The 27777-nt window shown below is 33.1% G+C and overlaps 1 protein-coding gene across 1 annotated transcript in view; it reads right to left on the bottom strand.

Annotated features, from left to right (window-relative positions):
- The window catches only part of PCDH11X (protocadherin 11 X-linked), an 812402-nt gene that overhangs the window by 136111 nt on the left and 648514 nt on the right, over positions 1 to 27777 (bottom strand). The window contains exon 9 of the mRNA XM_011995097.1: positions 18734 to 18757. Within this exon, the coding sequence (XP_011850487.1) occupies positions 18734 to 18757 (24 nt within the window). The remainder of the gene's footprint in view (positions 1 to 18733; positions 18758 to 27777) is intronic.

Here is a 27777-nt window from a genome sequence, read left to right as displayed (position 1 = left end):
TCTTTCTTTCTTTCTTTCTTTCTTTCTTTCTTTCTTTCTTTCTTTCTTTCTTTCTTTCTTTCTTTCTTTCTTTCTTTCTTTCTCTTGGAACAAGATCTCCTGGGCATGCATTGTAGTGACACAGGGCACAAAAGTTCAGTGTCACTGTTCATGCCATCTCCATTCTGTGTATTACATAGAGAACCATGGTCTCTGGACTCTCTCTTTCTCACATCTGGCTTAAGTTCTTTTGATGACAGGTTCATTATAAATACATAGATCTTTCAGGATCATCAATACAGCATGTAGCATGTTATTTCTACAGGATGGGCATGACTTCATCCTGCATCCAGATTCACACTGTAGGTTTTGTTCATTGTAAATGCCTATTTCTGACATAAACTTGACAGCTTAATCACAATAAATGCAAGGAGGAAAAATAGCACAGAATATGCGACATAAAGATATGTGGAGGGAAAAACCTGTAGAAATTTAGGAAATACAAATTATGTTTTAAGTTTTATTGTTATAAATCATATAATTAGTTGATCTACTCCAAAGATAATTCATGTCCTCACCTGTCTACTAATTTGACTCTGATGTTCTCATTACTCTTTCAGGATGAGAATCTCTCCTATCTCTTTTGGGCAAGTTCTTAGCATCAGAAGTACTAAGAATGTATTGACTATTCTTTCATCTGCTAGCATCAGTTATCAACTATTATGTTTATGTATTGGGAAAATTTTTTTCTGCTTTTGTACAAGTAGGAGGGTTATATTGCTTTACTATGCTTACAAAGTTGTTTTATATCTGTCTGCCTTGAATATCAATTTTATTTGTAAAATCTATTATGTCATTATTGTTGTTTTTGTTCTTAGCGTTATTATTATAGAATTGTAGATGTTAAAAACAACATACCAGAATTAATTATTTTTTGGGTCCAAGTAAGATCATGTTGTTTAATAAAGTGGCTGATGTGATAATATTAGCAATTTAAAGGATATATGTGTGTGTGTATAGATATATATTTATATATGTGTATATATAAAAATTTATATATATATAATTTTTGTGGCATAATTCCTGTTATTTTCAATAATGAAATAGGTAAAAGTGATTAAAAGGGTGGAGAGGTAGATGGTTTAGGAATATTTTTGATAGTAAGAACAGAAGGGAGTGAGAAAGAAGAGATATATTATTATGTCCTCAGTTGAGCTGCATGAGGATCTGAAGAGGAAAAAGAAAAGCAGGAGTAGGAATGCAGGCAGAAAATGACCAAATAAACTCATAAAACTTGGCTCTGCCCAAGAAGAAAAATACAGAAATATCATGAGAGACGAGATAAAGGATAAGTAAATTCTGTGGTAAATGAACATGCAAGTGTAAATATGCCTGAGTTTATAGGTGTATGTCTCTAAGAAGCCATGGCGTTCCCCAAGCCTAATTAGTTATTTAAGCCTCTGGCAAACATTTTGGCTCAGAGCTCAGAGTGGGTGCCTTTCACCCACCTATAGTGCCAGAAATATACCTTCATGCCTTGTTTTCTTTTTTCAGACACAGGAGTAAACCAGAAGAGGTCAAAAGTGAGTGAAATACCTTATTCACATCTAGATTTCTGGTAGTACGATACCATCATAACTATACTTTTCAAATGCCATTCTATTGTGATACTAAAATTTAAATTAACATGGGTCCTATGTTTACAGGCTAGAAGTCATCAGAATGGATACAAAACTACGCTTTAAAGAGCATATTTTAAAATGCTTGGCAAATGTGGGTGTATACCCACATTCAGGGTATAGGTGCATCTGGCCATTTGGAACAGGTACAATTCAGCTTGTGCATGAAAACACCCCCACAGAGGTGCAGGTGTCACTTTCTGGAAAGTTGAGCTGGAATACGTGATTTCAAATTGCCATCCTGAAAATTGTTTGTATCACTCCTGCTTATTTTCGCCTCTCTTCCTGTTTATGTAATGCTAGAATCCAGAGGAACCCAAATATCATGGCTTTTGAAACAACTGAAATTCCCTCAGATCAGAATTTGCATAGTATATGCCTCTCCTTGGCAATAAGGGTTTTGTTGTATTTATGAGACTAATTCAGCTTTTTTTGCAGGCCAGATTGAAATTATTTTGAGTACCGAATTTAGAATACAAACAACTTCCTCAAGCTTGCCCGAGTCTAACAGATAAAAATATAAATATATAATAACACTTATCGGTACAAAATAAAAATATATATAATTACTAATTTGAGTTTTCCAGTAGTTAATTAGCTTGAAAATTCTACCTTAGTTATTATGTCCAGGTCTTGTATATATTTGTAAGATACCTAGAACAATTATTAGACTTTCCTAAGGGAATAGACAAATGAATGCTACATTAGGTAGGAATTCGCTGAATGAATATTTATTAAAAACCTTCTATGTGCTAGATGTTGTTGAAGGAACTACAGAAACACAGGTGAACAACTCAGACAAGACTGCTGCCATCATAGAGCGTACATTCTAGTGAGCTTACATGTAAGTTATTCTAGAAAAATAAATATTTGTTAATTCTCAAGACACTGAAAAAAACTATCCCAAGAATAGAGTCCTCCTGTCATTTCTTATAATCTGATGATGCGCTCTCACTTCACAAAGATGCCACTGATGCTAAGAGGTTAACCAAAGAGATAATTATGCTATATGATTCTAATAAAACATTATCCAAGTCCAGGAGTGGTGGCACATGCCTATAGTCACAGCTACTGGGAAGGCTGAGGCAGGAGGATCACTTGAGCCCAGCAGTTCTAGGCTACAGTGAGCCATGACTGTGCCACTGCACTGCTGGGCAACAGAGTGCGACGCCATCTGGTATATATCTACCTTTTACTGATATACAGAATTCAATCACTCCATTGTAGGGTATTCATCAAAGGATAAAGTATTGTTGTCAGTGGTGTGTACACATTATTAGTTCGCCAATATTAAGGATTTACAGACAAAAATGTTAGGTCTCTTAACTAAGACACCTATTGAAAATACCCTTCTTATTTCTCTAGAGGTGAAAACCCTTTCTATACCTCCATCTTCATTTACTATATTATGTTACAATTATCTATTTATGAATCTAAATATTTCCCAGAATCCGATTGCAGTTTACTTATTTCTGAAGCCCAGCTCCTACCACAAGGCCTGACGCAGAGTAAAGGCTCAGAATTGCTAATGGAAGAATTATTTAACAACAATCATACTGATTTTTTAATGAGGATGTAAGTCCCATTAAGTAAATAATGTAATATAAAATCATCTGGAACTTTTTGTTTTAGAATCTGAAGAAATTTAGGATTCAGGGATGTTAACTGAACAATAGGATGACAGTATTAAGTTTGTAAAGTTCAAAAAATTAAAAACATTAAGTACTATCTTTGCAGTCCTTTCTTATATCTTTTCTGAGTTGTGTGTGTGTGTGTGTTTTCAAGTTCAAGTTAAACAAACAGGTAGAAAGCATATTTCTCAGAGTTCAGCCTGGCCAACATGGTGAAACCCCATCCTACTGAAAATACAAAAATTAGCCAGGCATGGTGGTGCATGCCTGTAATCCCATCTACTCTAGAGGCCAAGGCAGGAGAATTGCTTGAACCCAGGAGGCGGAGAGTGCAGTGAGCCGAGATCGCGCCATTGCACTCTAGCCTGGACAACAGAACAAAACTCTGTCTCACAAAAAAAAAAAAAAAAAAAAAGAAAGAAAGAAAGAAAAGAAAAGCATATTTCTCAGAGATCATAAAAAATTGTATATTTGTCATGTCAGAGAAGCTTTGCTAAGAAAAGCACTTTATAATCATGGGGTTCTGTAGTTTCACAATGTAATACTTCAATTTAAAATTTAACAAAGTATTATATGACACTTGGAAAAGTGCAATACATTATCCCTAAAAAGATATACTAAAATCCTTCTCTGACAAGATGATGATCTTACCACTGCTTAATATATGCTAAAAATGTTGTTCTCAATTTGTGCCATGATTGGGTGAGTGATAATAAAAAAATCAGCGATACTTGGTAAGTTTATTTGCTTATATCAATATTTGGCAAGCAAAATAACTCTCCTGGAAATATATGGAATGGATACAGCAATTATTAATTGTGATGCAATTGTAGTTGGAGCATAATGGATAGAGTTAGTACATTTTATTCTAAAAAGAAATTTAAAAATGGAAGTGTATAGATATTTTAAATTGTGACTTGTGAGAGTCAATTTACTTTTTCACGTCTTTGCGTTATATGTCCATGATTTTTACTTTTAATGATTTTGCAGTCACTTATTGCAATGAGAAACCAATATATATTGAGCATTTATGATATAAGTGTTTTACAAATGTTTGTTCTAACATATTACTATTGCACATTTTCAGATGAAGAAATCAAAGCTATTACACTTTCAAACTATAAGAAACTAATGGGGAATAAATAAGGGTCATGCGTGTCCTGCATATTATTTTATATAGTTATATAGGATTATTTTCATGAAAGCCTTCATTTTCAACCATAATGCAGATGTTCATAAATATGATTGTAAAATATTTATAACTTTCTATGTTAAATATAATGCCTTTTGTATCATTCAATCAGTGAATCTCACTCACCTCCACCATCCAGTTAACAGTTAAAATAGATAATTTACATTTTCTTATTGTTTGGGTATTTGGGGGAGTTACTGTTATGTTACATAATAATAACAACAATCAAAATACTTCATGTTCCTTGATGTATAAATAGCTAGCACTTAATCTTTATACTCTGTTCTGTATTCTGATAGTACTTTTCAATCTGATAATCTATTATAGTACAAGGAAAGGCAGTTCCAGAAGGCAAGTTTTGACCTTGTGTTCTACTACATAAAAAATTAATGCTCAGACTCACCGTCCAACCCAGCTTTAATAAAGCTACCCAAATTCTCTTGGCTGAATCTTTGGCAGGGTGATATCAATCAAAGTACTCAATTTTGTATTTGCTAATTCAATAGCCAGGCTGAAGAGGCTTTCAGCTCTACATTTAATGGGATAATAAGGCTTTTTACATATTTTGAAGTTTTGCTGTGTTGACAGAAAAAAATGAGTTTCGAGAACTGCAAGATGTTCTTTTCTAGTAAGAAATGTTTCTTCTAAGTTTAACGTAACTGACCATTTCATCAATCTTTCTATTATTATGCAAGGTTATATCTTAGAGAAAAATATTATCATCTTTATTATCACAAGTAACTGAAATTTCATTGATTACTGAAAATAATAGATCAACTCAGATAGATTGCATGTGCTTTCAGGCCTTAAAGATAGCTTCTAATTGTGATGAGCAATTATGTCATCCTGGTACATTATTATAAACACTTCTCTTATTATTAAAAGCCAAATTATTCTTCATTGTAAATGTGCTTCTTATGATGTATAAAAACATGTGAACATTTTTACATAATAGATGAAACCTTCCTGATCTCTTCCTACGTCATTATTCTTATCATTAATCACTAAAGTTTCTGGGGTAAATACACTGTTACATATTTATGTTAGACATCTTTTTAAATATACTTAAAACTTTGAATTTAAATATACTTAAAAATTTGAGTCAGACAAACAATGAAAGATTGCTCCAAATATGATTTTCTATAGTATTTATAATTTTTGCTAGTATAGTAATTATGAAATAACTATGAAATCTTATTATTTGAAAAATCTTAGCCCCAGTTTTATATGTAAATATAAACAAATATGTATTAATAAATCTATAAAAATGAAATGTACACTTATTTTTTTAAGAAACAATTTCAATAATTTATATTGGTCTTTGATGGAAATCAGTTTTAATACAATTCAAGAGTATTCATCCAAAGTCTTAAATTATACTCATCCTTTTTATGTTCCCTCCTCTTTCTCTATAGCAATCACATTAAAAAAAATTTTTTTTTTTTACATGAATAAGCCCTTTAGTGGTGATTTCTGAGATTTTGGTGCACCTATCACCCAAGCAGTGTACACTGTACTCAATGTGTAGCCTTTTATTTCTCACCCCTCTCCTACCCTTTCCCCTAAGTCCCTAAAGTCCATTGTACCATTCTTATGTCTTTGCATCCTCATAGCTTAGCTCCCACTTCTGAGTAAGAACATACGAGGTTTGATTTTCAATTGCTGAGTTACTTCACTGGGAATAATGGTCTCCAATTCCATCCAGGCTGCTGCAAATGCCATTATTTTGTTCCTTTTTATGCCTGAGTAGTATTCCATGGTTGGGGTGTGTGTGTGTGTGTGTGTGTGTGTGTGTGTGTGTGTGTGTGTGTGTATATATGAGTGATACCACCTTATTCTGGCAAACATGGCCATAATGAAAAAATAATAAATTAATAGATGTTGGCATGGATGTGGTGAAAAGTGAACACTTTTACACTGTTGAAGGGAATGTAAATTAGTACAACCCTTTTGAGAAACAGTATGGAGATTTCTTAAAGAACTAAAAGTAGATCTACCATTTGATCCAGCATATATATATATATATACACACACACACACACATACACACACACACACACACACACACACAGATTTTCCTCATTAGCTCATTGTTTGGTGGGCATTTAGGCTGGTTCCATATTTTCACAATTGTGAATTGTGCTGCTATAAACATGCATGTGCAAGTATCCTTTTCATATAATGACTTCTTTTCCCCTGGATAGATACCCAGTAGTGGGATTGCTGGATCAAAGGTAAAAGTGTAAAAGGTAGTAAAATGTTTAGGTATGAGGAATGTCAAACAAGCCCAGTGTCACAATTGTGAGGCTTCTCTTTGTCTTTATGAAATTATTGTAATCAATATCTCTGTGTTAATTTATAAATTCATTGCATCACTTTTGTAAAAGAACAAAATGTGAATTATCATGATGTCAAACATAAAGCTTACAAGAGCCAGATAATTTAGTTTGAGTTTAGCTGTATGTCTTGTCATATGGCTTCAGGGAATTTAATAAATACCTTGGTTATCTCTGAGGGATAAAAAAGACAATTAATTTACATGTTTCACATCTTTACTTGAAATATCTCATACACTAAAATGTATCAAAGGATAAGATTACAAAGGAAATGTTATGTTTAATGTTTGGTGTCAGGTACTTAAGTTAGACAAAATATACTGTTCCCATGGATGTTAAAAGGCAAATATTGCTGTCAGATTCTTAAAGTGATATTTTTCTTTATTACTAACAATCTGATTTAAACTATTTATAAAGAGTCTACACATAAAACTTTGAAGACTAAGTGAAAAACAAAATAAAGGACAAATGTTCCCAATAATTTTAATGAGACGTGTGTGGGTAAAGATACTATAACCATAGACTGATATGCATACATCTATTCATTTACATCAAGACTTCGCTGAAGTTTTAAAATATGCTAAAAAATGCAAGTTACACATTGGTACCTGGCTTATCGTCTTTACAGTCAGACATTGCTAAACAGAGAGGTTAGCTTAATTAAAGGTTAAAGACAGGCCGGGCGCGGTGGCAAAAGCCTGTAATCCCAGCACTTTGGGAGGCCGAGACGGGTGGATCACGAGGTCAGGAGATCGAGACCATCCTGGCTAACACGGTGAAACCCCGCTGGGCAAGGTGGCGGGCGCCTGTAGTCCCAGCTACTCGGGAGGCTGAGGCAGGAGAATGGCGTGAACCCGGGAGGCAGAGCTTGCAGTGAGCTGAGATCCGGCCACTGCACTCCAGCCTGGGCGACAGAGCGAGACTCCGTCTCAAAAAAAAAAAAAAAAAAAAAGGTTAAAGACAAACCAGATTTAGTTATGGGAATGGAGACTTCAAGGTGTATTTAACAATTACAAGACAATTTGATAAACTCGTAAAAAGAATTATCTCCTCTCTTTCTTAAGATATAAGTGGCTGAAAATACTAATAATGATAAAAGAACAGAATTATGCACACAGCTTTATTTTTTAATACATAGAAAAATATTTCACGGGTTAATGAAAACAAGCAGTACCTCTTTTATTTATATTTGAAATAAAAACAAAATGAAATTGATTTTGCCTAAAAGTTAATGGAAAAATAAGAATGCTATTATTATATTAGGATAATATTTAACATCTACAGTGTCTAAGGGGCACTGTTAAATTCTTTGCAATAGTTGCTATTGGTATTTATATTTTACAAATGAGTAAACAGACTTTAAGGGGTTAAATGATCGGAGCTGAGCAAGATGGCCAACTAGAAGCAGCCAGGTGGAACGGCTGCCACTGAGGGATCCTGACAGCTGCTGCACTCCTAACATATCTTCAGAGGAAAGGCACTGAGAGTGGACAAAGGGAAGACAAAAATGGGCTGAAGGAGGAGGAAGCTGGGAATACTGCAAGGGGCTACTGTGCAGCAGGACTCGTTCCTGGCCCCCAGTAACTCTTAGGGAACAGGTAAGTTGAACTGGTAAGGAGCAATTAGCTCTCACCATGGACCTCTGGAATCCTAGCAGTAGGAAACAACTTGACCACCACAGACGCTTGCATTGGCAGAGACAGCTGCTTAGAGAAGTGGTAGGGGCAGTATTTCATCCAGTGAGGAGCGCAGAGGGTTTGGTGTGGGAGCATCTGTAGCAGAGCATGGTCAGAGACTCTCACACCCCAGGCTTGACTTGCTTTAATAGGAGAATTTATCCCTAGTGGAACTGTCAGACCTGAACTCGGCAGGCCCATCAGAAGGGGATGGTGCAACCTGTGCACCCCTTGGTCTACTGGCCTGTCCCGGAGGCCCAGCCTGACTCTACCTCCTTGCAGTGCAACCTCTGTTGCCCTGTGGACTCGCATCATAGCTCCTGCACTGGTGGACTGCACCACACTGGCAGAGAGCTCCAGCAGAGCAGAGCCCATGGCCATGCACTAGCCCACACCCTCCCTCCCCAACTACATCTACCCCCAGGTCCACGGCCACTCCTCATATTGCCTTGCTGGTGAGTGTGTGTAACGTGGCTTTTGCATTCCCTGTCCCCTCAGTGTGTGTGGGATGTGTGTGTGTGTGTGTGTGTGTGTACCCTGCCCTTCCACTGCTGCCAGCATGAGTTCACTCTGCCTCCTCTCTCCCCACTGTACCGTCATTGCAGTCAGAGCCTTTGTGGGAACAGAGCCCACCAACCCCACCTTTACCAGGCACCTGCCCCTGTGCCAATGATGTTGTCAGAGTGAAACTAGGAACAGAGAACAGCAGACCCTCCCACTCCCTGAGTGGGGACCTCTGCCTGCATGAGTGCACACAGAGGGTGCACAAAGACCTGCACCCGACAGCATCCAGCCCTTGCGCTAAAACCACCACCAGCGTGACCACATGCATAGTCGCCAGAGGGGATCCCCATCCTAGAGATCCGTGCTGCCTCTGTCACTGCTGTGAATGTCTGCAGGGAGACTGGTACCCCAATATCCACTAGCACCCTGCCACAGCAAACATGCATGTATCACACAGTGCTGCCGCTGTCACTGCTGCTGGCATATGCAAACAAGGACAGATCCCGCTGCCACTGACCTACCGAATGTTTTGACTGGCACCAGCTGTCAAAGTTTAGTGATCAGTAGTCTGGGAGCATTTCGGCCTCCCTGGCACATTGGGTTCCTAACTGTGAGGAGCCAGAGAACAGTCAGGGCCCAATACCAGTCTCCCAGAGTTATAGCATGTAGTATAGAAGTTAGGAGTGGAGCCTTGGCCCCCTAAATTCTTCCAGAAATGAACCCAGTTGACTAAACTAAGCTTGTACCACAACCAAACCCTCAAGGTCATCTAATAGGACTAAAAAAAAAAAAAGAAGAAGCTTACAAAACAGCAACTTCGAAGACTAAAGGAACATCAGCCCACAAAGACAAGAAAGAACAGTGCAAAAACTCTGACAACTCTAAAAGCCAGAGTGTCTGTCTTCTTTCCTCCAAATGACCACACCAGCTCTCTAGCAACAGTTCTTCACTGGGCTGAAATAGCTGACATGACAGAAATTGAATTCAGAATATGAATAGAAACTAAGATCATTGAGATGCAGGAGTACATTGAAATCCAATTCAAGGAAGGTAAGAATCACAATAAAATGACATAACAACTAACAAACAAAATAAGTATTTATAGAAAACAATATACTGAGCTCACAGAGCTGAAAAACAAACTACAAAAATTTCATAATGCAATCACAAGTATTAATAGTAGAATTGACCAAACTATGGAATGAATCTCAGAGCATGGTCAGCTTTCTAAAATAACACAGTTAGACAAGAATAGGGAAAAAAGAATTCAAAGGAATACATAAAACCTCCAAAAAATATGGAATTATGAAAAGAGAACAAATCTATGAAGCATTGTTATCCCTGAAAAAGATGAGGAGAATGGAAGCAACTTTGAAAACATATTTCAGGATACCATCCATGGTCACTTCCCTGGCCTAGTTATACAGGCCAAGAATCAAATTCAGAAAATTCAGAGAACCTCAGTAAGATACTTTACAAGAAGATCATTCCGAACACAGTCATCAGATTCTCCAAGGTCAAAATTTTTTTTAAAAAATTTAAAGGCAACTAGAGAAGAGTCAGGTCATCTAAAAAAAAGAACCCCATCATACTAACATCAGACCTCTCAGCAGAAACCTTACAAGCCAGAAAAGATTGGGGGCCTATATTCAATATTCTTAACGAAATTTCAACCCAGAGTTTCATATCTGGCCAAACTAAGCTTCCTAAGTGAAGGAGAAATGACATTATTTTCAGACAAGCAAATGCTGAGGGAATTCATTACCAACCGACCTGCCTTACAAGAGCTTCTGATGGAAGCACTAAATATGGAAAGGAAAGGCAGTTACCAGCCACTACAAAAACATACTGAATTACACAGACCAGTGACACTATAAAGAACCACGCAAACAAGCCTGCAAAATAACCAGCTAACATGATGATGATAGAATCAAATCCATACATATCAGTACTAACCTTGAATGTAAACAAGCTAAATGCCCTCAATTAAAAGGCACAGAGTGATAAGTTGTATAAAGAACCAAGACCCACTGTTATGTTGTCTTCGAGAGACACACCTCACATGCAGTGACACACATGAGCTCAAAATAAAGGAATAGAAAAAATATACAAACAAATGGAAAATAAAAAAGCAGGGATTTCAATCCTAATTTCAGACAAAACAAATTTTAAACCAACAAATATAGCAAAAAGACAAAGATGGGCATCACATAATGGTAAAGAGTTCAATTCAACAAGAAGACCTTACTCTCCTAAATATATATGCACCCAACACATTAGCACTCAGATTCATAAAAAAGTTTTTAGAGACCATCAAAGAGACTTAGACTCCCACAAAATAATAATGGGAGATTTCAACACCCACTGACATTATTAGACAGATAATTCACAAAGATATTTAGGAACTAAACTCAGCACTGGATCAAATGTACTTAATAGACATTTACAGAAATCTCTACCCAAATGCCACAGAATGTACATTATTCTCAATGCCACTCAGCATATACTCTAAAATTGACCACATAATTGGACACAAAACATTCCTCAGCAAATGTAAAAGAACTGAAATAATAAAAATCACTCCCTCAGATCATTGTACTATCAAATTAGGAAGCAAGACTAAGAAAATTGCTCAAAACCATACAATTAAATGGAAATTATATAATTTGTTCATGTCATGAATAACTTTTGGGTAAATAATGAAATTGAAGCAGACATCAAGAAGTTATTTGAAACTCATAAGAACACAGATACAATATACCAGAATCTCTGGGACACAACTAAGGGAGTGATAAAATGGAAATTTATAGCACTAAATGCCCACATCTAAAAGTTAAAAAAAAATCTCAATTGAACCACCTACCATCACAACTAAAGAAAACTACAGAAGCAAGAGCAAACCAAGCCCAAAATGCTTTCACCCTATAATAGCATATCTGGTGAAAATATCTTGTAAACATGAAGGAGAAATAAAGACTTCCCCCCAAAAAATGAAAGCTGAAGGATTTTAACAACACCAGACCTGTCCTTCAAAAAATACTAAAGAGAATACCTCAATTAAAAATAAGAGAATATTAATGAATAACAAGAATTCATACAAAGGTACAAAACTCACTGGCAATAGTAACACAAAAAATACAGAATATTATCACACTGTAACTGTGGTGTGTAAACTATTCTTATCATAAGTAGAAATATTAAAACAGGAAACAATAAAAAATAATAACTACAACTTTTCAAGACCTAGACAGTACAATGATATATAAATAAAAACAGCAAAAGACTAAAAAGTAGGGGAATAAAATGTAGAGTATTTATGAGTTTCTTTATGTTTTTACGTTTGTTTATACAAACAGTGTTAAATTAGTATTATTAGCTTAAAATAATCGGTTATGAGATAGTATTTGCAAGTTTCATGTAACCTCAAATCAAAAAACTGATAACCGATTGACAAAAAATTAAAAAGAAACAAAACTAAATTGTATCACCAGAGAAAATCATCTTAACTAAAAGAAAGAAAAAAGGAAGGAAAGAAGGAAGAGAAGGCCACAAAATGAACAGAAAACAAATAACAATATGGCAAGAATAAGCCCTTATTTGTTAATAATAGCATTTAATGTAAAAACAACTAAACTCTTCAATCAAAAGGCATAGAGTGGATTAATGGATTAAAAAAACTGTATAATCGATTGCCTACAAGAAACATACTTCACATTTAAACACACTCATAGATTGCAAACAAACAGATGGTAAAAGATATTTCATGCCAATGAAAACTAAAAAAGAGTGGTAGTAGCTAGACTTATATCAGACAAATTATATTTCAAGATAAAAACTATGAGACAAAGAAAGTCACTATATAATGATAATTGGGTCAATTCAGGAAAAGGATTCAACAATTGTAAATATATATGTACTCAACACTACAACACTTAGATATATACAGCAAATTTTATTGAGCTACAGATAGAGATAGGCCTCAATACAATAATAGGTGGAGACTTCAACACCACACTTTCAGCATTGGACCTTTCAGACAGAAAATCAACAACAACAACAGGAAAAAAAAAAAAATGAACTTAATCCTCCCTATAGAACAAAGAAACCTAATAGTTACAGAAAATTTCACCCTTCTGCGGCAGAATACACATTTTTCTCCTCAGCAAATAGATCATTCTCAAGGAAAGGCCACATGTTAGTTCAAAAAACAGTTCTTAAAACATTCAAAAAAATCAAAAATTATGAAGCATCTTCTCTGACCAAAATGGAATAAAACTCGAAATTAATTACAAGAGAGATTTTGGAAACTATACATTCACAGAGAAATTAAACAACATGCTGCTGAATGATCAGTGTGTTGATGCGGAAATTAAAAAGAAAATTGAAAAAATTCTTGAAACAAATTATAATGGACACACACCATACTGAACCCTATGGGACATAGCAATAGCAGTACTTAGAGGGAAGTTTATAGCTGTAAATGCCTACACTAAAAAATGAGAAAAACTTCAAGTAAACAGCCTAATGATGCATCTCAAACAACAGGCAAAGCAAGAGCAAACAAAATCCAACATTAGTAGAAGAAAAAAAATAATAATAGAAGATAAATCAATGAAATCAAAACAAAGAAATCAATACAAAAGATCAATGAAGTAAAAAGTCATTTTGTTTAAACAAAATTGACAAGCCTTTAGCCAGACTAAGAGAAAAGAGAGAAGACCTGAATAAAACCAGAGATGTAAAAGGAGACATTACAACTGATACCACAGGAATTCAAAAGATGATTAGCGGCCATTATTAGCAACTATTTGCCAATAAATGGAAAAATCTATAAGAAATTGACAAATCCTAGACACATACAGCCTATCAAGTTTAAACTATTAAGAAATCCAAAACCTGAACAAATCCATAAAAATAATGAGCTCAAAGCCATAATAAAAATCTTCCAGCAGAGAGGAAGTCAAACTATCTCTGTTTGCAGATGACATGACCCTATATCTAAAAACAAAACAAAACAAAACATTTTGTCAGTCCCTAAGCTTCTGAAGCTGTTAAGCAACTTCACCAAAGTCTCAGGACACAAAATCAATGTGCAAAAATTGCTGGCATTCCTATACATCAACAACAGTCAAGCTGAGAGTCACAAACAAATGCCTACTCACACTTGCCACAACAAGAATACAATACCTTGGAATACAGCTAACCAGGGAGGTGAAAAGTCTCTACAAGGAGAACTACAAGCCACTGCTCAAAGAAATCAGAGATGACACAAACAAATGGAAAAACATTTTATGCTCATAGATAGAAATAATCAATATCATTAAAATGGTCATCCTGCCCAAAACAATTTATACATTCAATGCTATTCCTACTAAATTATCAATGATATTCTTTACAGAAATAAAATTTTAAGAAATTATTTTAAAATTTATATGGTACCAAAAAATAGCCCTCATAGCCAAGGTAATCATAAACAAAATGAACAAAGCCAGAGGCATCATGCTACCTGACTTCAAACTATACTATACCACAGGATTATAGTAACCAGAATGGCATGGCACTGATACAGGAACAGACACATAGACAAATGGAATAGAATAGAGAACCCAGAAATAAGACCACACACCTACAACTCACTCTGAGGAAAGGATTTTCTATTCAATTTCTATTCAATAAATGGTGTTGACATAACTGGCATATGCAGAAGATTGAAGCTGGGCCCCTTCCTTACACTATATACAAAAATAAGCTCAAGATGGATTAAAGACTTAAACATAAAACCCAAAACTATAAAATTCCTGGAAGACAACCTAGGCAATACCATTCAGGACACAGGCACTGGCAAAAGTTTCATAACAAAAATTCCAAAAGCAATTGCAACAGAAGCAAAAATTGACAAATGAGATCTAATTAAATGAAACAGCTTCTGCAAACAAAATAAACTATCAACAGAGTAAACAAAGAATCCATGGAATAACATAAATTTTTTGCAAACTATGTGTCTGACAGAGGTATAATATCCAGCATCTATAATGAACTTAAAAAAAAGTGTACAAAGAAAAAAACAACTCTGATAAAAAGTTGGCAAAATACATGAACGGACACTTCTCAAAAAGAAGACATACATGTGGTCAACAATCATATGAAAAGATCTCAGCAACATTGATTGTTAGAGAAATGCAAATCAAATCCACAATCAGATACTATCTCACACCAGTCAGAATGGCTATAGTTAAGAAATGCTATCGTAAGAAATGCTGGTGAGGTTGTAGAGAAACAGGAAAAGTTATCCTCTGGTGGTCAGAGTATAAATTATTTCAGCCACTGTGGAAGACAGTCTTTTGAAGAATGTCTTTTGCAGGAATATGAATCAAGCAGAAGGCCATTATTTTTACTGAAATAACACAGGGCCAGAAAACCAAATACCACATGTTCTCACTTATTAGTGAGAGCTAAATTATGAGAACACAAGGACACACAGAAGAGAACACCACACACTGGGGTCTCTTGAAGGATGGAGGGTGGGAGGAGAGAGGATCAGGAGAAACAACTAATGGGTGCTAGGCTTAAAACCTGGGTGATGAAACAAACCGTGCAACAAACCCCTGTGACACAAGTTTACCTATTAACAAACCTACACTTGTACCCCTGAACTTAAAAGTTAAAAAAAAAGAAAGAAAGAAAAAACAATCTTCTAGCAGAAAAAAAACTCAGGACCAGAGGGCTTCACTGCTGACTTCTAACACATATTTAAGAAAGAACTAATACCAATTCTACTCAAACTATTCTAGAAAATAGAGAAGGAGGGAACACTACAAAACTTATTCTATGACGCTAATATTACCCTGATACCAAAACCAACAACACATCAGAAAAAGAAAACAGGCCAATATCACTGATGAATATTGATGCAAAAATCTTCAACAAAATACTAGCAAACTGAATTCAACAACACATTAAAAACGTCATTCATCATGACTAAGTGGGATCTAACCTAGAGATGCAAGGATGTCTCAATGTATGCAAATCTATATATGAGATTTATCATATCAATAGAATAAAAGACAAAAATCATATGATTATTATTATTATTTTTGAGATGGAGTCTCGCTCTGTCCCCCAGGCTAGAGTGCAGTGGCCGGATCTCAGCTCACTGCAAGTTCCGCCTCCCGGGTTTATGCCATTCTCCTGCCTCAGCCTCCCAAGTAGCTGGGGCTACAGGCGCCCACCACCTCACCCGGCTAGCTTTTCATATTTTTTAGTAGAGACGGGGTTTCACCGTGTTAGCCAGGATGGTCTCGATCTCCTGACCTTGTGATCCGCCCATCTTGGTCTCCCAGAGTGCTGGGATTACAGGCGTGAGCCACCGCGCCTGGCCCATATGATTATTTCAATTGATGCTGAAAAATTACTTGATAAATTCAACATTCCTTCATTTAAAAAAAAATCTCAAAGAATTGGGTATAGGATGAACATACCTCAGTATAATAAAGGCCATATACAGCAAACCCACAGCTAGTTTCATACTGAATGGGGAAAAAACAAAAAGTGTTTTCTCTAAGATCTGGAACACGATAAGGATGACCACTGTCACCAATGTCATTCAACATAGTACTGGAAGTCCTAGCTAGAGCAATCAGACAAGAAAAAGAAATAAAGGACATCCAAGTTGAAATAGAAGAAGTAAAACTATTCTTGTTTGTTAATGATATGGTATTATATTTAGAAAAACCTAAAGACTCCTCAAGAAATTGATTAGAACTGATAAACAAATTTAGTAATTTTGAATGTTGATTTCGTATCCAAAATCAACATACAAAAATCAGTAACATGTTTATGTGCCAACATTAAGGAATCAAGAAATTTATCCCATTTACAATAGCTACAAATAAAATAAGATAAATTAATCAAGGAATTGAAAATCTTTACAATGAACACTATAAAACTTTGATGAAAGAAATTGAAGACACAAAAAATGAAAAGATATTACATGTATGTGGAAAAATAAATATTGTTAAGATACTCATACTCCCAAAGTAATCTATAGATTCAATGCAAACCCATGTAAAATAATCATGACACTCTTCACATTAATTGGAAAAAAAAAATCCTACAACTTATATGGAGCCATAAAATACCCAGAATAGCCAAAGTTATCCTAAGCAAAAAAAAAAAAAAAAAAAACTACATTGGAGAAATCACATCACCTGATGTCAAATTATACTACAGAGCTATGCTAACCAAAATAGTATGGTACTAGCATAAAAATAGACATATAGACCAACGGAACAGAATAGAAAACCCATAAATAAATTCATACATCTACAGTAAACTCATTTTCAACAAATGTTCCAAGAAAATACATTAGGGAAAGGACAGTTTCTTCAATCATTGCTACCTGGAAAACTGGATATCCATATGCAGAAGAATGAAACTAGACCCCTATCTTTTGCCATACACAAAAAATCAAATCAATGCATATTAAAGACTTAATTAACTCTAAGACTTCAAACTATGAAATTACTAGAAGAACACTTTGGGGGAAACTCCTCAGGAAATATGAATGTGCAAAAACTCTTTGAACATTACCCAACAGGCACAGGCAACCAAAGCAAAAATGGACAAATGAGATCACATTTCATTATTTAGATGATAGCCAAAAATGTATCATGGACATTAGAACTGATTATAGAAGAAAAGAAGAACTATCCCAACACAATGTAAAAAGTCAAAAGCAACATTCTACCACATTTAAAATACCAAAAATTGATAAAGTATGTTGTTAATATTGCTCATATGTCAAAATTAAAGATTAAAGGTAAGTTTCTTCTTTATATAAAAATTTAGGTTTATGACTGATTTCAGGAAATTTTTTTCTTTAAGTGCTATTTCTATTTCATCAAAACATCAGTGTATTATACATTGCAGTTTAAGATAGAAGTGTATGAGTGAAATAAATTACTGTTATAAAGAGCAGTGGAACAATAGGACAGAAACATCACCAAATATAAAGTGGACAATGAAGAAATGTGTGCATATACACAATGAGTGCAAATATATTTGGAACATTCAGTATATCCTGCAGCGTTTTAAAATTTTATCAGCACAAAATATATATATATATATATATATATATATTTTAACTGATTGCTTAAACTTCACATTTTTAGAAATATTTTGTCTGACAGCCTTAACTTATCATAGGTTTACATGTAATACATGTGTTATAATTTGGAAAAGAAAATGCATATTACATATTATTTACAAGTTCATAAACATTGGAAACTTAATTTTGTTAGTATATGTTTAGAAAACATATACAGTTTATAGATCAAATTGGAATTGAATCCAGAAAAGTATAATTATATCTTTAATGGCTGCTCAAACAAAACACTGAAAATGCTTATACTATCACAGGAGAAAAATGAATAATTAAATTCATAGGTAATTTGAAAGTAACTAAGTCAAATAAATAACTATAGGGTCACATTTATTTTACTATCTAAATATTGATGACACACAATTTAGAAAAAGCATTCAGATATATAATATATCCAACTGACTGAATGCCCTTCCTAGATTTCAGATATTTTAAATGTATTAAAAATGTGTTTGAAGCAAACAGTTGATATTTTATGAGAAGCAAAAAGGTAAACAGTTCTTAAACACAAATTAGCAATTCATTTTAAAATGAAACATGCAACATGGTGATGGTTTGTGTGGATTTCTACTGTACCTTTCTTTAGTCCAGGAATGAAAGCTAAAAAGAAATTTTAATAAAGTTAAACACAATAAATATTTTCTCTTATTTCTACAACATTATATTAGCATACCTAAATAAATATAATTTGTAAGGCATTGCAATATATTTTCTACTTCACTTTGCAAAGAATGTGATAATTGAGATAGACAAAGACTGGTGCTCCTTGATATTTGTATTTCGTAATACAATTTTATAGAATTGGACCAAACCTATGCAATATGTTGGCTTCCTTGGAAGTAATGATTGGTCCTTTCCACAAAGGAAATGTGTTGTTGAGCTTAACATTTTGCGGTAACTCAGTAGATTTTCTAGCTTCGTCGCTTGTGATGGCTAAGTACAGTCCTCTACTGACATACCAGTTTCTTTCATGCAACGTCCTACTATAAGTGTAGAGCAAGCAAAGACTTTGTTTTTGACTTAACAGGTTGCTCTGTTTCCAAATTCTGATATATAAAATCGTAATAGGAAAAACCCCAAATCAGCAGGCACTAACATGAGAATGGTCCAATAGAATTATTCTTATCATGGTTTAAGAAACTTTTTCTATAATACCATTGTCTTCACTTAAAATTTTATATTATTTCTCACAATTAGAACATAAGGGATAGAGATTATTGTCATTATTTTCTAGATAAATTCAAGCCTTGCATTATTGACTTTCATCAAAACACTATGAAATCATGCTTGACCTGGAACAAGTAGCAAAGTCTTTTTTAAACAAAATAATTGTATGTTTATAAATACCCAAATATATACTGATCTGGGTAGATGACTCTCAAGTTTATTCATTACAAAATTTTAAAGCCCATGTTAATAAATAATTTCCCAATCACATCTGCATTTTAGGAATTATTTAATAATATGCATTATGGATGAAAGCGTAAAGATAAACATTTTGAACTTGTTAAAAATCTATTCTGAATAAAATTAGAATATTATAAAATCAAAGACATGAAATTCTTAGATGGACGTAATAAAGCAGAATAGAAAAATAGAGATGAAAGTAATGTTTCTATGCACTAATAAGGATCAATAAAAGAGCATTGTACAATATTTGTAAGTGTCATTGACAAACAGCACATTTATTTCTCATTGCAAGGTGTTTCATCTGTATGCAATGTAATTTAATGGTAATACAAGATGAAGTATAACATTTCTTTTAAATAGTGCTTTCATAAGACACTTTCGGGAGGATTGATTTTCTAAAGAGAATTTTGCAACTCCCCACCCTTTAAATGAGGATTCTACTTCAATGATGAGAAACACACACACACACACATACACACACACACACACACAAAATCACTCTAATTTTTTATTAATTAGAATTAATAATCAACTCATAATATTTAAGTGTAGAGTTTTCAAATATACTGAAGTAAAAAGAGAAAGACTGCTTTAAACAGAAAAGTAATAATGTACATGCTTTTCATTTTTAAAAACTGCAATTTCAGTGTTGTCTAGAGCTTAGTGATAAAAATCCTTTCTAATTTGGTAACTAAAAAGGTCAAAAAAATAAGTAATGTAATGGGTCTGGACTTATTTCTAATAGTATGGAAGGTAAAAATAAAAGAAGCAAAACAAGGGACAAGACAACAATAAAAAAGAAAATAAACACATTTTAACAACCTATTCAAGACTTTTAGCTCCCAAATTGAAAAGTGAAAATTGGTTTATAAACTACCAAAGTCAAATATTGATTACTTTTCCTTAAATTCAGAACAAGCATATTCAGCATAAAACTTTGAAGACTGAATGTGAAGAATTTCTCGAATTCATCACATGAGAAATGGTCCAGAAAAGGAACCAGTTTCCCACTGTAAGGCAGTATATACATATGTGTATATATATACACACACATATACATATATACACACACATACATACATATGTGTATACATATAGATGCATACGTATATACATATACATACGTATACACATATACATACATATACATACATACATATATACACATGTATATACACACATATGTATATATATACACACACATACACACATATATATTATATGCTAACAACCACTAAGAAATACATTATAATTATTAATTATCATTATAATTATTAAGACTTTTTTGCCTAAGCTAAAGGCCCATCTTGAAATGTATCTCTAAATCTCAGAGCAATTTTTAATTAAGGTTTAAAAGTTTATCACTGACATTTTTAAAGCATCAACATTGCCCAAGATGTTTGTAGTAAACAGATCAGCATAGTCCTTATCATCTAAAATACTATAGTCTATGTGAATCATTATGACTCAAACTAATTTTTAAAACAATTAATCCAACCAAATTTTATATTATGAATGACTAGGTATATAATATGACTAATGTGTAACTTAAAACATAATTTGTATAATATGGAAGATGAATATATCTCACAAGTTAAATTTGTTTTTAACCAGAAGATTGTTTTTAGGCTATTAAATATTCTGTGATTAAATTTATTTGTTAATAAATTTAAAAACAATACTTGAGGCATCATTATTTTTACTTACACAAATTCAATACTAATAAAAAATTATGTTTGCATAAATTCTTACTTTGAGTATAATTGAGTTTTTTAACATTGTTTTCTGAATTAATGACTAGCAAATATTTTAATTAGTAAATTAAAACAATAGAAATAACTACGCTTCTTTTACTACAAAATTAAGAAAACATACATTTTAAAGAAAAAAAATCTCCTGTTTGAGTTTCATAAATATTACTACAATTTATCATGAGAACAATACCAAAACATGCTATGTTATCACATACATGCATATTTTAATATCTCCTTTATAATCCTAAAACAAATTTTAAGTACTAAATATGAACTAGAAATATCTGGCTAAATGTAAATGAGAATTCCACACACAAAATCACTCTAATTTTTTATTAATTAGAATTAATAATCAACTCATAATATTTAAGTGTAGAGTTTTCAAATATACTGAAGTAAAAAGAGAAAGACTGCTTTAAACAGAAAAGTAATAATGTACATGCTTTTCATTTTTAAAAACTGCAATTTCAGTGTTGTCTAGAGCTTAGTGATAAAAATCCTTTCTAATTTGGTAACTAAAAAGGTCAAAAAAATAAGTAATGTAATGGGTCTGGACTTATTTCTAATAGTATGGAAGGTAAAAATAAAAGAAGCAAAACAAGGGACAAGACAACAATAAAAAAGAAAATAAACACATTTTAACAACCTATTCAAGACTTTTAGCTCCCAAATTGAAAAGTGAAAATTGGTTTATAAACTACCAAAGTCAAATATTGATTACTTTTCCTTAAATTCAGAACAAGCATATTCAGCATAAAACTTTGAAGACTGAATGTGAAGAATTTCTCGAATTCATCACATGAGAAATGGTCCAGAAAAGGAACCAGTTTCCCACTGTAAGGCAGTATATACATATGTGTATATATATACACACACATATACATATATACACACACATACATACATATGTGTATACATATAGATGCATACGTATATACATATACATACGTATACACATATACATACATATACATACATACATATATACACATGTATATACACACATATGTATATATATACACACACATACACACATATATATTATATGCTAACAACCACTAAGAAATACATTATAATTATTAATTATCATTATAATTATTAAGACTTTTTTGCCTAAGCTAAAGGCCCATCTTGAAATGTATCTCTAAATCTCAGAGCAATTTTTAATTAAGGTTTAAAAGTTTATCACTGACATTTTTAAAGCATCAACATTGCCCAAGATGTTTGTAGTAAACAGATCAGCATAGTCCTTATCATCTAAAATACTATAGTCTATGTGAATCATTATGACTCAAACTAATTTTTAAAACAATTAATCCAACCAAATTTTATATTATGAATGACTAGGTATATAATATGACTAATGTGTAACTTAAAACATAATTTGTATAATATGGAAGATGAATATATCTCACAAGTTAAATTTGTTTTTAACCAGAAGATTGTTTTTAGGCTATTAAATATTCTGTGATTAAATTTATTTGTTAATAAATTTAAAAACAATACTTGAGGCATCATTATTTTTACTTACACAAATTCAATACTAATAAAAAATTATGTTTGCATAAATTCTTACTTTGAGTATAATTGAGTTTTTTAACATTGTTTTCTGAATTAATGACTAGCAAATATTTTAATTAGTAAATTAAAACAATAGAAATAACTACGCTTCTTTTACTACAAAATTAAGAAAACATACATTTTAAAGAAAAAAAATCTCCTGTTTGAGTTTCATAAATATTACTACAATTTATCATGAGAACAATACCAAAACATGCTATGTTATCACATACATGCATATTTTAATATCTCCTTTATAATCCTAAAACAAATTTTAAGTACTAAATATGAACTAGAAATATCTGGCTAAATGTAAATGAGAATTCCAAATAACTAGATGATGTTTGAAGAGCTTAAAGGTCAATAGAACTCACCATAAAATTCACAGTGTTGGCATAACGTTTGTTGATCAAGCACCATGCGTCAATCTATAATTGCCATTTACTTCAATAAAGAAGTAACAGTTGCACTTTTATTATGCATAAATTTTAAAGTCATGTAATAAAGCTCCTTTAATGAAGCCATTTTAAAATAAAAGTATCTTTTCTTGGAATAAATAAGAAGTGAAAACATTTTCAAAGACATTTGTTCAGAAATAATCAGATATCTTTACTACTAGAGTCAACTGAAATACAATATCGTATGTAAGTATTTATGACTATGCATATGCATATGTCTCCTCCTTAATTCAGTGAATTACAATGTTTGTTATGCTTCCTAATACAGATAAAATCTGATCAGTCAAGATTCAATTCATCTGAAAACTAACGTGTATACTGTTCTTATGGGCTTTTTTTTTTTCCTTCTAGAGACGCGTTCTCACTCTGTAGCCCAGGCAGGAATACAGTGGAAAGATCATAGTTCAGTATAACCCCAAATTCCTGGGCTGTAGCAATCATCCCACCTCAGCTAGGACTACAGGCCTATGCCACCTATAGCATGGACTAGCATATGCCACCATGATACAGGCTAACTTTTGAGAACCAGTTTCTCATTTGCTTATGCAAAAACACACAGTAGTTTATACTGAAGGTCACAGGATATGGCAGAATCAGTATAAAAAAATAAAATCAATGTACAGAAGACTGTGGTGTCAAATTAACAAACCAATACCTCTTTGAATAATGCTAATTTTAAAAAATGTTACAAAATATGCCAAAAAGATTCAATTCTTCTTGATGTATAATTCAAATCACCCCAGCAAATCTCATATTGAGTGCAAAACTAATATACTGTAGCAGTGTTGTATTTGTGTAGATTGCATAGAGTCTGAACTACAAAAATAGTGAAGCTTGAATCAAATTTTCTATTCAAATTATGTGAAAGGCTAAGACTATTGAATTAGTTTGTTCTGATGCTGCTATAAAGGACTGCCCAAGACTGGGTAATTTATAAAGGAAAGAGGTTTAATTGACTCAGAGTTCCACAGGGCTGGAGAGGCCTCATGAAATTTACCATGATGGTGGAAGGAATAGCAAACACATCCTTATTCACATGGCAGCAGGAAGGAGAAGTGTCAAGCAAAGGGGGAAAAACCCCTTATAAAACCATCAGATCTCTTGATAACTCACTTGTTATCATGAGAACAGTATGGGGGTAACTGTCCCCATGATTCAATTACCTCATACCAGGTCCCTCTTGTGACGTGGGGATTATGGGGACTATAATTCAAGATCAGATTTGGGTGGGGACACAGCCAAACCATATGAGCTACAAACAGAAAAGCTGCGACGTGATTAACATAATGAGCATCTTATTTGCAGTGAAATAAATGTTGCAAATATAAAATTCATTACGTATCCCTATACATTAAAGTTTCCATCCATGTTCCTCTGTGCCTTGAGTTTCAATAAAAAATTAGGTTGCTACTGGATCAAAGAAATATTAATTTGAAAATTGACAACAGCTAAAGTCATAATGTTGGCTTTATTATAGAGGTAACTAACGCCTTAGGAATGAAAACATTTTCACCAAATATGCAATTACCATTTTCTACATTAACAGAATTTTGGTTGACTGAAATCATGCAGTGCCATACCAGATGGCTTATTTTCTTTCATAGCCTAGAGTTGTACGTTTTCTTCCATTTCTGAAATTAACTAATTTTTCCTATTCTTCACAAAATCTTCCTAGTCCACAAGCTGTTGGCTCTATTTTCTGCCCTTTTATTCAAGGGAAATCTTTGCAAACACTGTAATGGATACCACTTTCAAGTCTCATTTTTTATGTTGACAGTGTTCATGCACTTCAAAGAGCACAGAGTTACAACTTAAATTTTATCTAGAATAAAATGATTACACAAATCAAGGACCAGAGCCCTTAGACAGTTATCCGATTCAGCATCCTCAATACACACATGAAGAAATGACATCAAGAGAAATGAAATGACTTAGATCTAAGACTAACATAACTAGAGACGTAAGTAGAATAAAAATTCATGTTTTCATTACCAAGGAACTCACATACTATTAAATGCCACCATTTGCTGATCCTTTCCAAGATATGAAAACGATATGTATATTCAAAACTATTTGCTCAAGGAAAACTTTCATTGCAGAGAGTATCAAAAGATCAGTACTTTCAGAATACATATTTGGAAAATTCCAATTTAGATGAATAATAAATGCAATTTACCCCCTCATGTACACATCAACTGTCAAGGGCAGAATAAGAGAAAATCGTATTTTAAGAAATAAAATCTTGCTTTGGCAGATCCAACAAAATGATAATGCCTATTGAAAAATACTAATTGGCAATGTAACTTTGTCCTGAAGAGAAATACAATATAATTCTTCCTTTTTGCTAAAAATATAAGGCAAAAATTTCCACCTCAAAATCTAGCCTTAATATTTTAAATTGTTCATGGCCATATAAAACGAATCTAGCCAATCATAATAATTCCTTTTGGCAGCTACAATTAAAAGAATAATTCTGAGATATACAAAACTGGACACCTTAGAGAAAAATTTATATATGATCACATTATTTTTTCATTTGGTTTTCTCCAGGCCATCTGACTTCACTAATTACATTGTCAAACTATCCTAACAACACAAATGTCAATTTAAAATCCTTCTTGGTTAGTTTGGATATTTAAGAGAAAAAAGTCTTTTTTTAAAGAATCTTTTTAAATATTTTGCTGACTCTCAGAAAGAACTCAAGAAATATTAATTATGAAGGACTAAACTTTTCACAAAAATAAATGTGGGAATAAAAATTGTTTCATGGTCCATTAAAAGTTCCTACTAAGGCACTGGTTACACTGCTTTGGGAGGTACATGAAGCAGTTATGATAATATACAAAATTTTAATGACCGTGAGAAATTCCCAAAGCAAACTTTTGAGGGCTGGATCCATTATTTTCTTCAGTTTGGGAAAGAAAATACTAAGAAATTCGTACTTCCAAAATATGCCTTCAAGCTATCCGAAATGTTTGAAACAAGTGTAGCTCTCAAACATTTCATGTCTTTTAGTAGTCAATCTGCTCTTGAGAAGATTAATTCTAAATTAAGGCCATTTTTAAATGGGACTTGGTAGTGTATCTGGTCTTTAGGTCCACAGTGAAATTGATTTTTAAAGCATGTTCCTTTGCATGATTTTAATGCAGGCAAAATACATGCCTCCAAGGTAATAGGGTACAATCTGTACATTGCTAGAAGACTTAAGTTTTAAAATTTCTTCCTTGTGAAATTGAAAATAAGTTTCTTCTAAGCAATTTACCCAATTTCGAAGCTTTGACTGGTGTGTCAACAAAACTTTTTGTGTTGTACACATAGAAATAAAACAGAGATAAACCTCAATCATATCTAGAGAGATATGATTGAAGTTTATTTTTAGAATAAACAATTTTCAAAACTTTTTCTTCACATTTTCACCAACCTGGTGCTCTATTACAAACTAATTTAAAAATTTGCTGTAGTACAAAGAAAACAGTAGGTAATTAAAGTCTCTGTATTGCATAAGTAAATGGAGATGATATCAGGAAATAATTTTCAAACACTTGAAGGTAGGCCATTTGTATATATTATTTTGATAAATGTCTATTCCAATCTCTTGTCTATTTATTAATCAGATTTTTTTTCCTATTGAGTTGTTTGAGCTCCTCATATATTCTGGTTATTAATTCCTTGCCAGATGAGTAGTTTGCAAATATTTCTTCCCCATCTGTGGGTTGTCTCATCACTTTGTTGATTGTTTCCTTTGCTGTGCAGTAACTTTTTAACTTGCTATGATCCCATTTGTCCATTTTTTGGTTTGATTGCTTGTGCCTCTGGGGCATTGGTCAATACGTCTTTGCCCAGGATAGTTTCTCCAATGTTTTATTGTAGTAGTTTCATAGTTAGAGGTCTTAGACTTAAGTCTTTAATCCATTTGGATTTGATTTTTGTATATAGCAAGAGATACGGGTCAAGTTTAATTCTTCTCCATATGGCTATCCAGTTTTCCCAGAACCATTTAATGAAGAGACTATCTTTTCCTCAGTTTATGTTCCTGGCACCTTTGTTGAAAATGAGTTCACTGTAAGTGTGTGAATTTGTTTGTGGGTTCTCTATTCTGTTCCCCTGGTATATGTGTCTATTTATATGCCAGTATCATGCTGTTTTGGTTACTATGGCTCTGCAGTATAATTTGAAGTCAGGTAATAGGATTCCCCCAGTGTAGTTATTTTTGTTTAGCATAGCTTTGGTTATTCTGGGTCTTTTGTAGTTCCATATAAATTTTAGGATTATTTTTTCTATTTCTCTGAAGAATGTCATTGGTGTTTTGATAGGAATTGTAGATGGCTTTGGGTAGTATGGACTTTGTAACAATATAGATTTTTCCAATCTATGAATATGAAATATCTTTCATTTTTTTGTATCTGCTTCAATTTATTTCATCAATGTTTTATAGTTT

The sequence above is a fragment of the Mandrillus leucophaeus genome, unplaced genomic scaffold (genome assembly GCF_000951045.1).
Source record: "Mandrillus leucophaeus isolate KB7577 unplaced genomic scaffold, Mleu.le_1.0 Scaffold470, whole genome shotgun sequence".
In the NCBI taxonomy this organism is placed as follows: domain Eukaryota; kingdom Metazoa; phylum Chordata; class Mammalia; order Primates; family Cercopithecidae; genus Mandrillus; species Mandrillus leucophaeus.
Note: the sequence above shows the minus strand (reverse complement) of the source record. Positions and strands in the feature narration are given on the sequence as shown.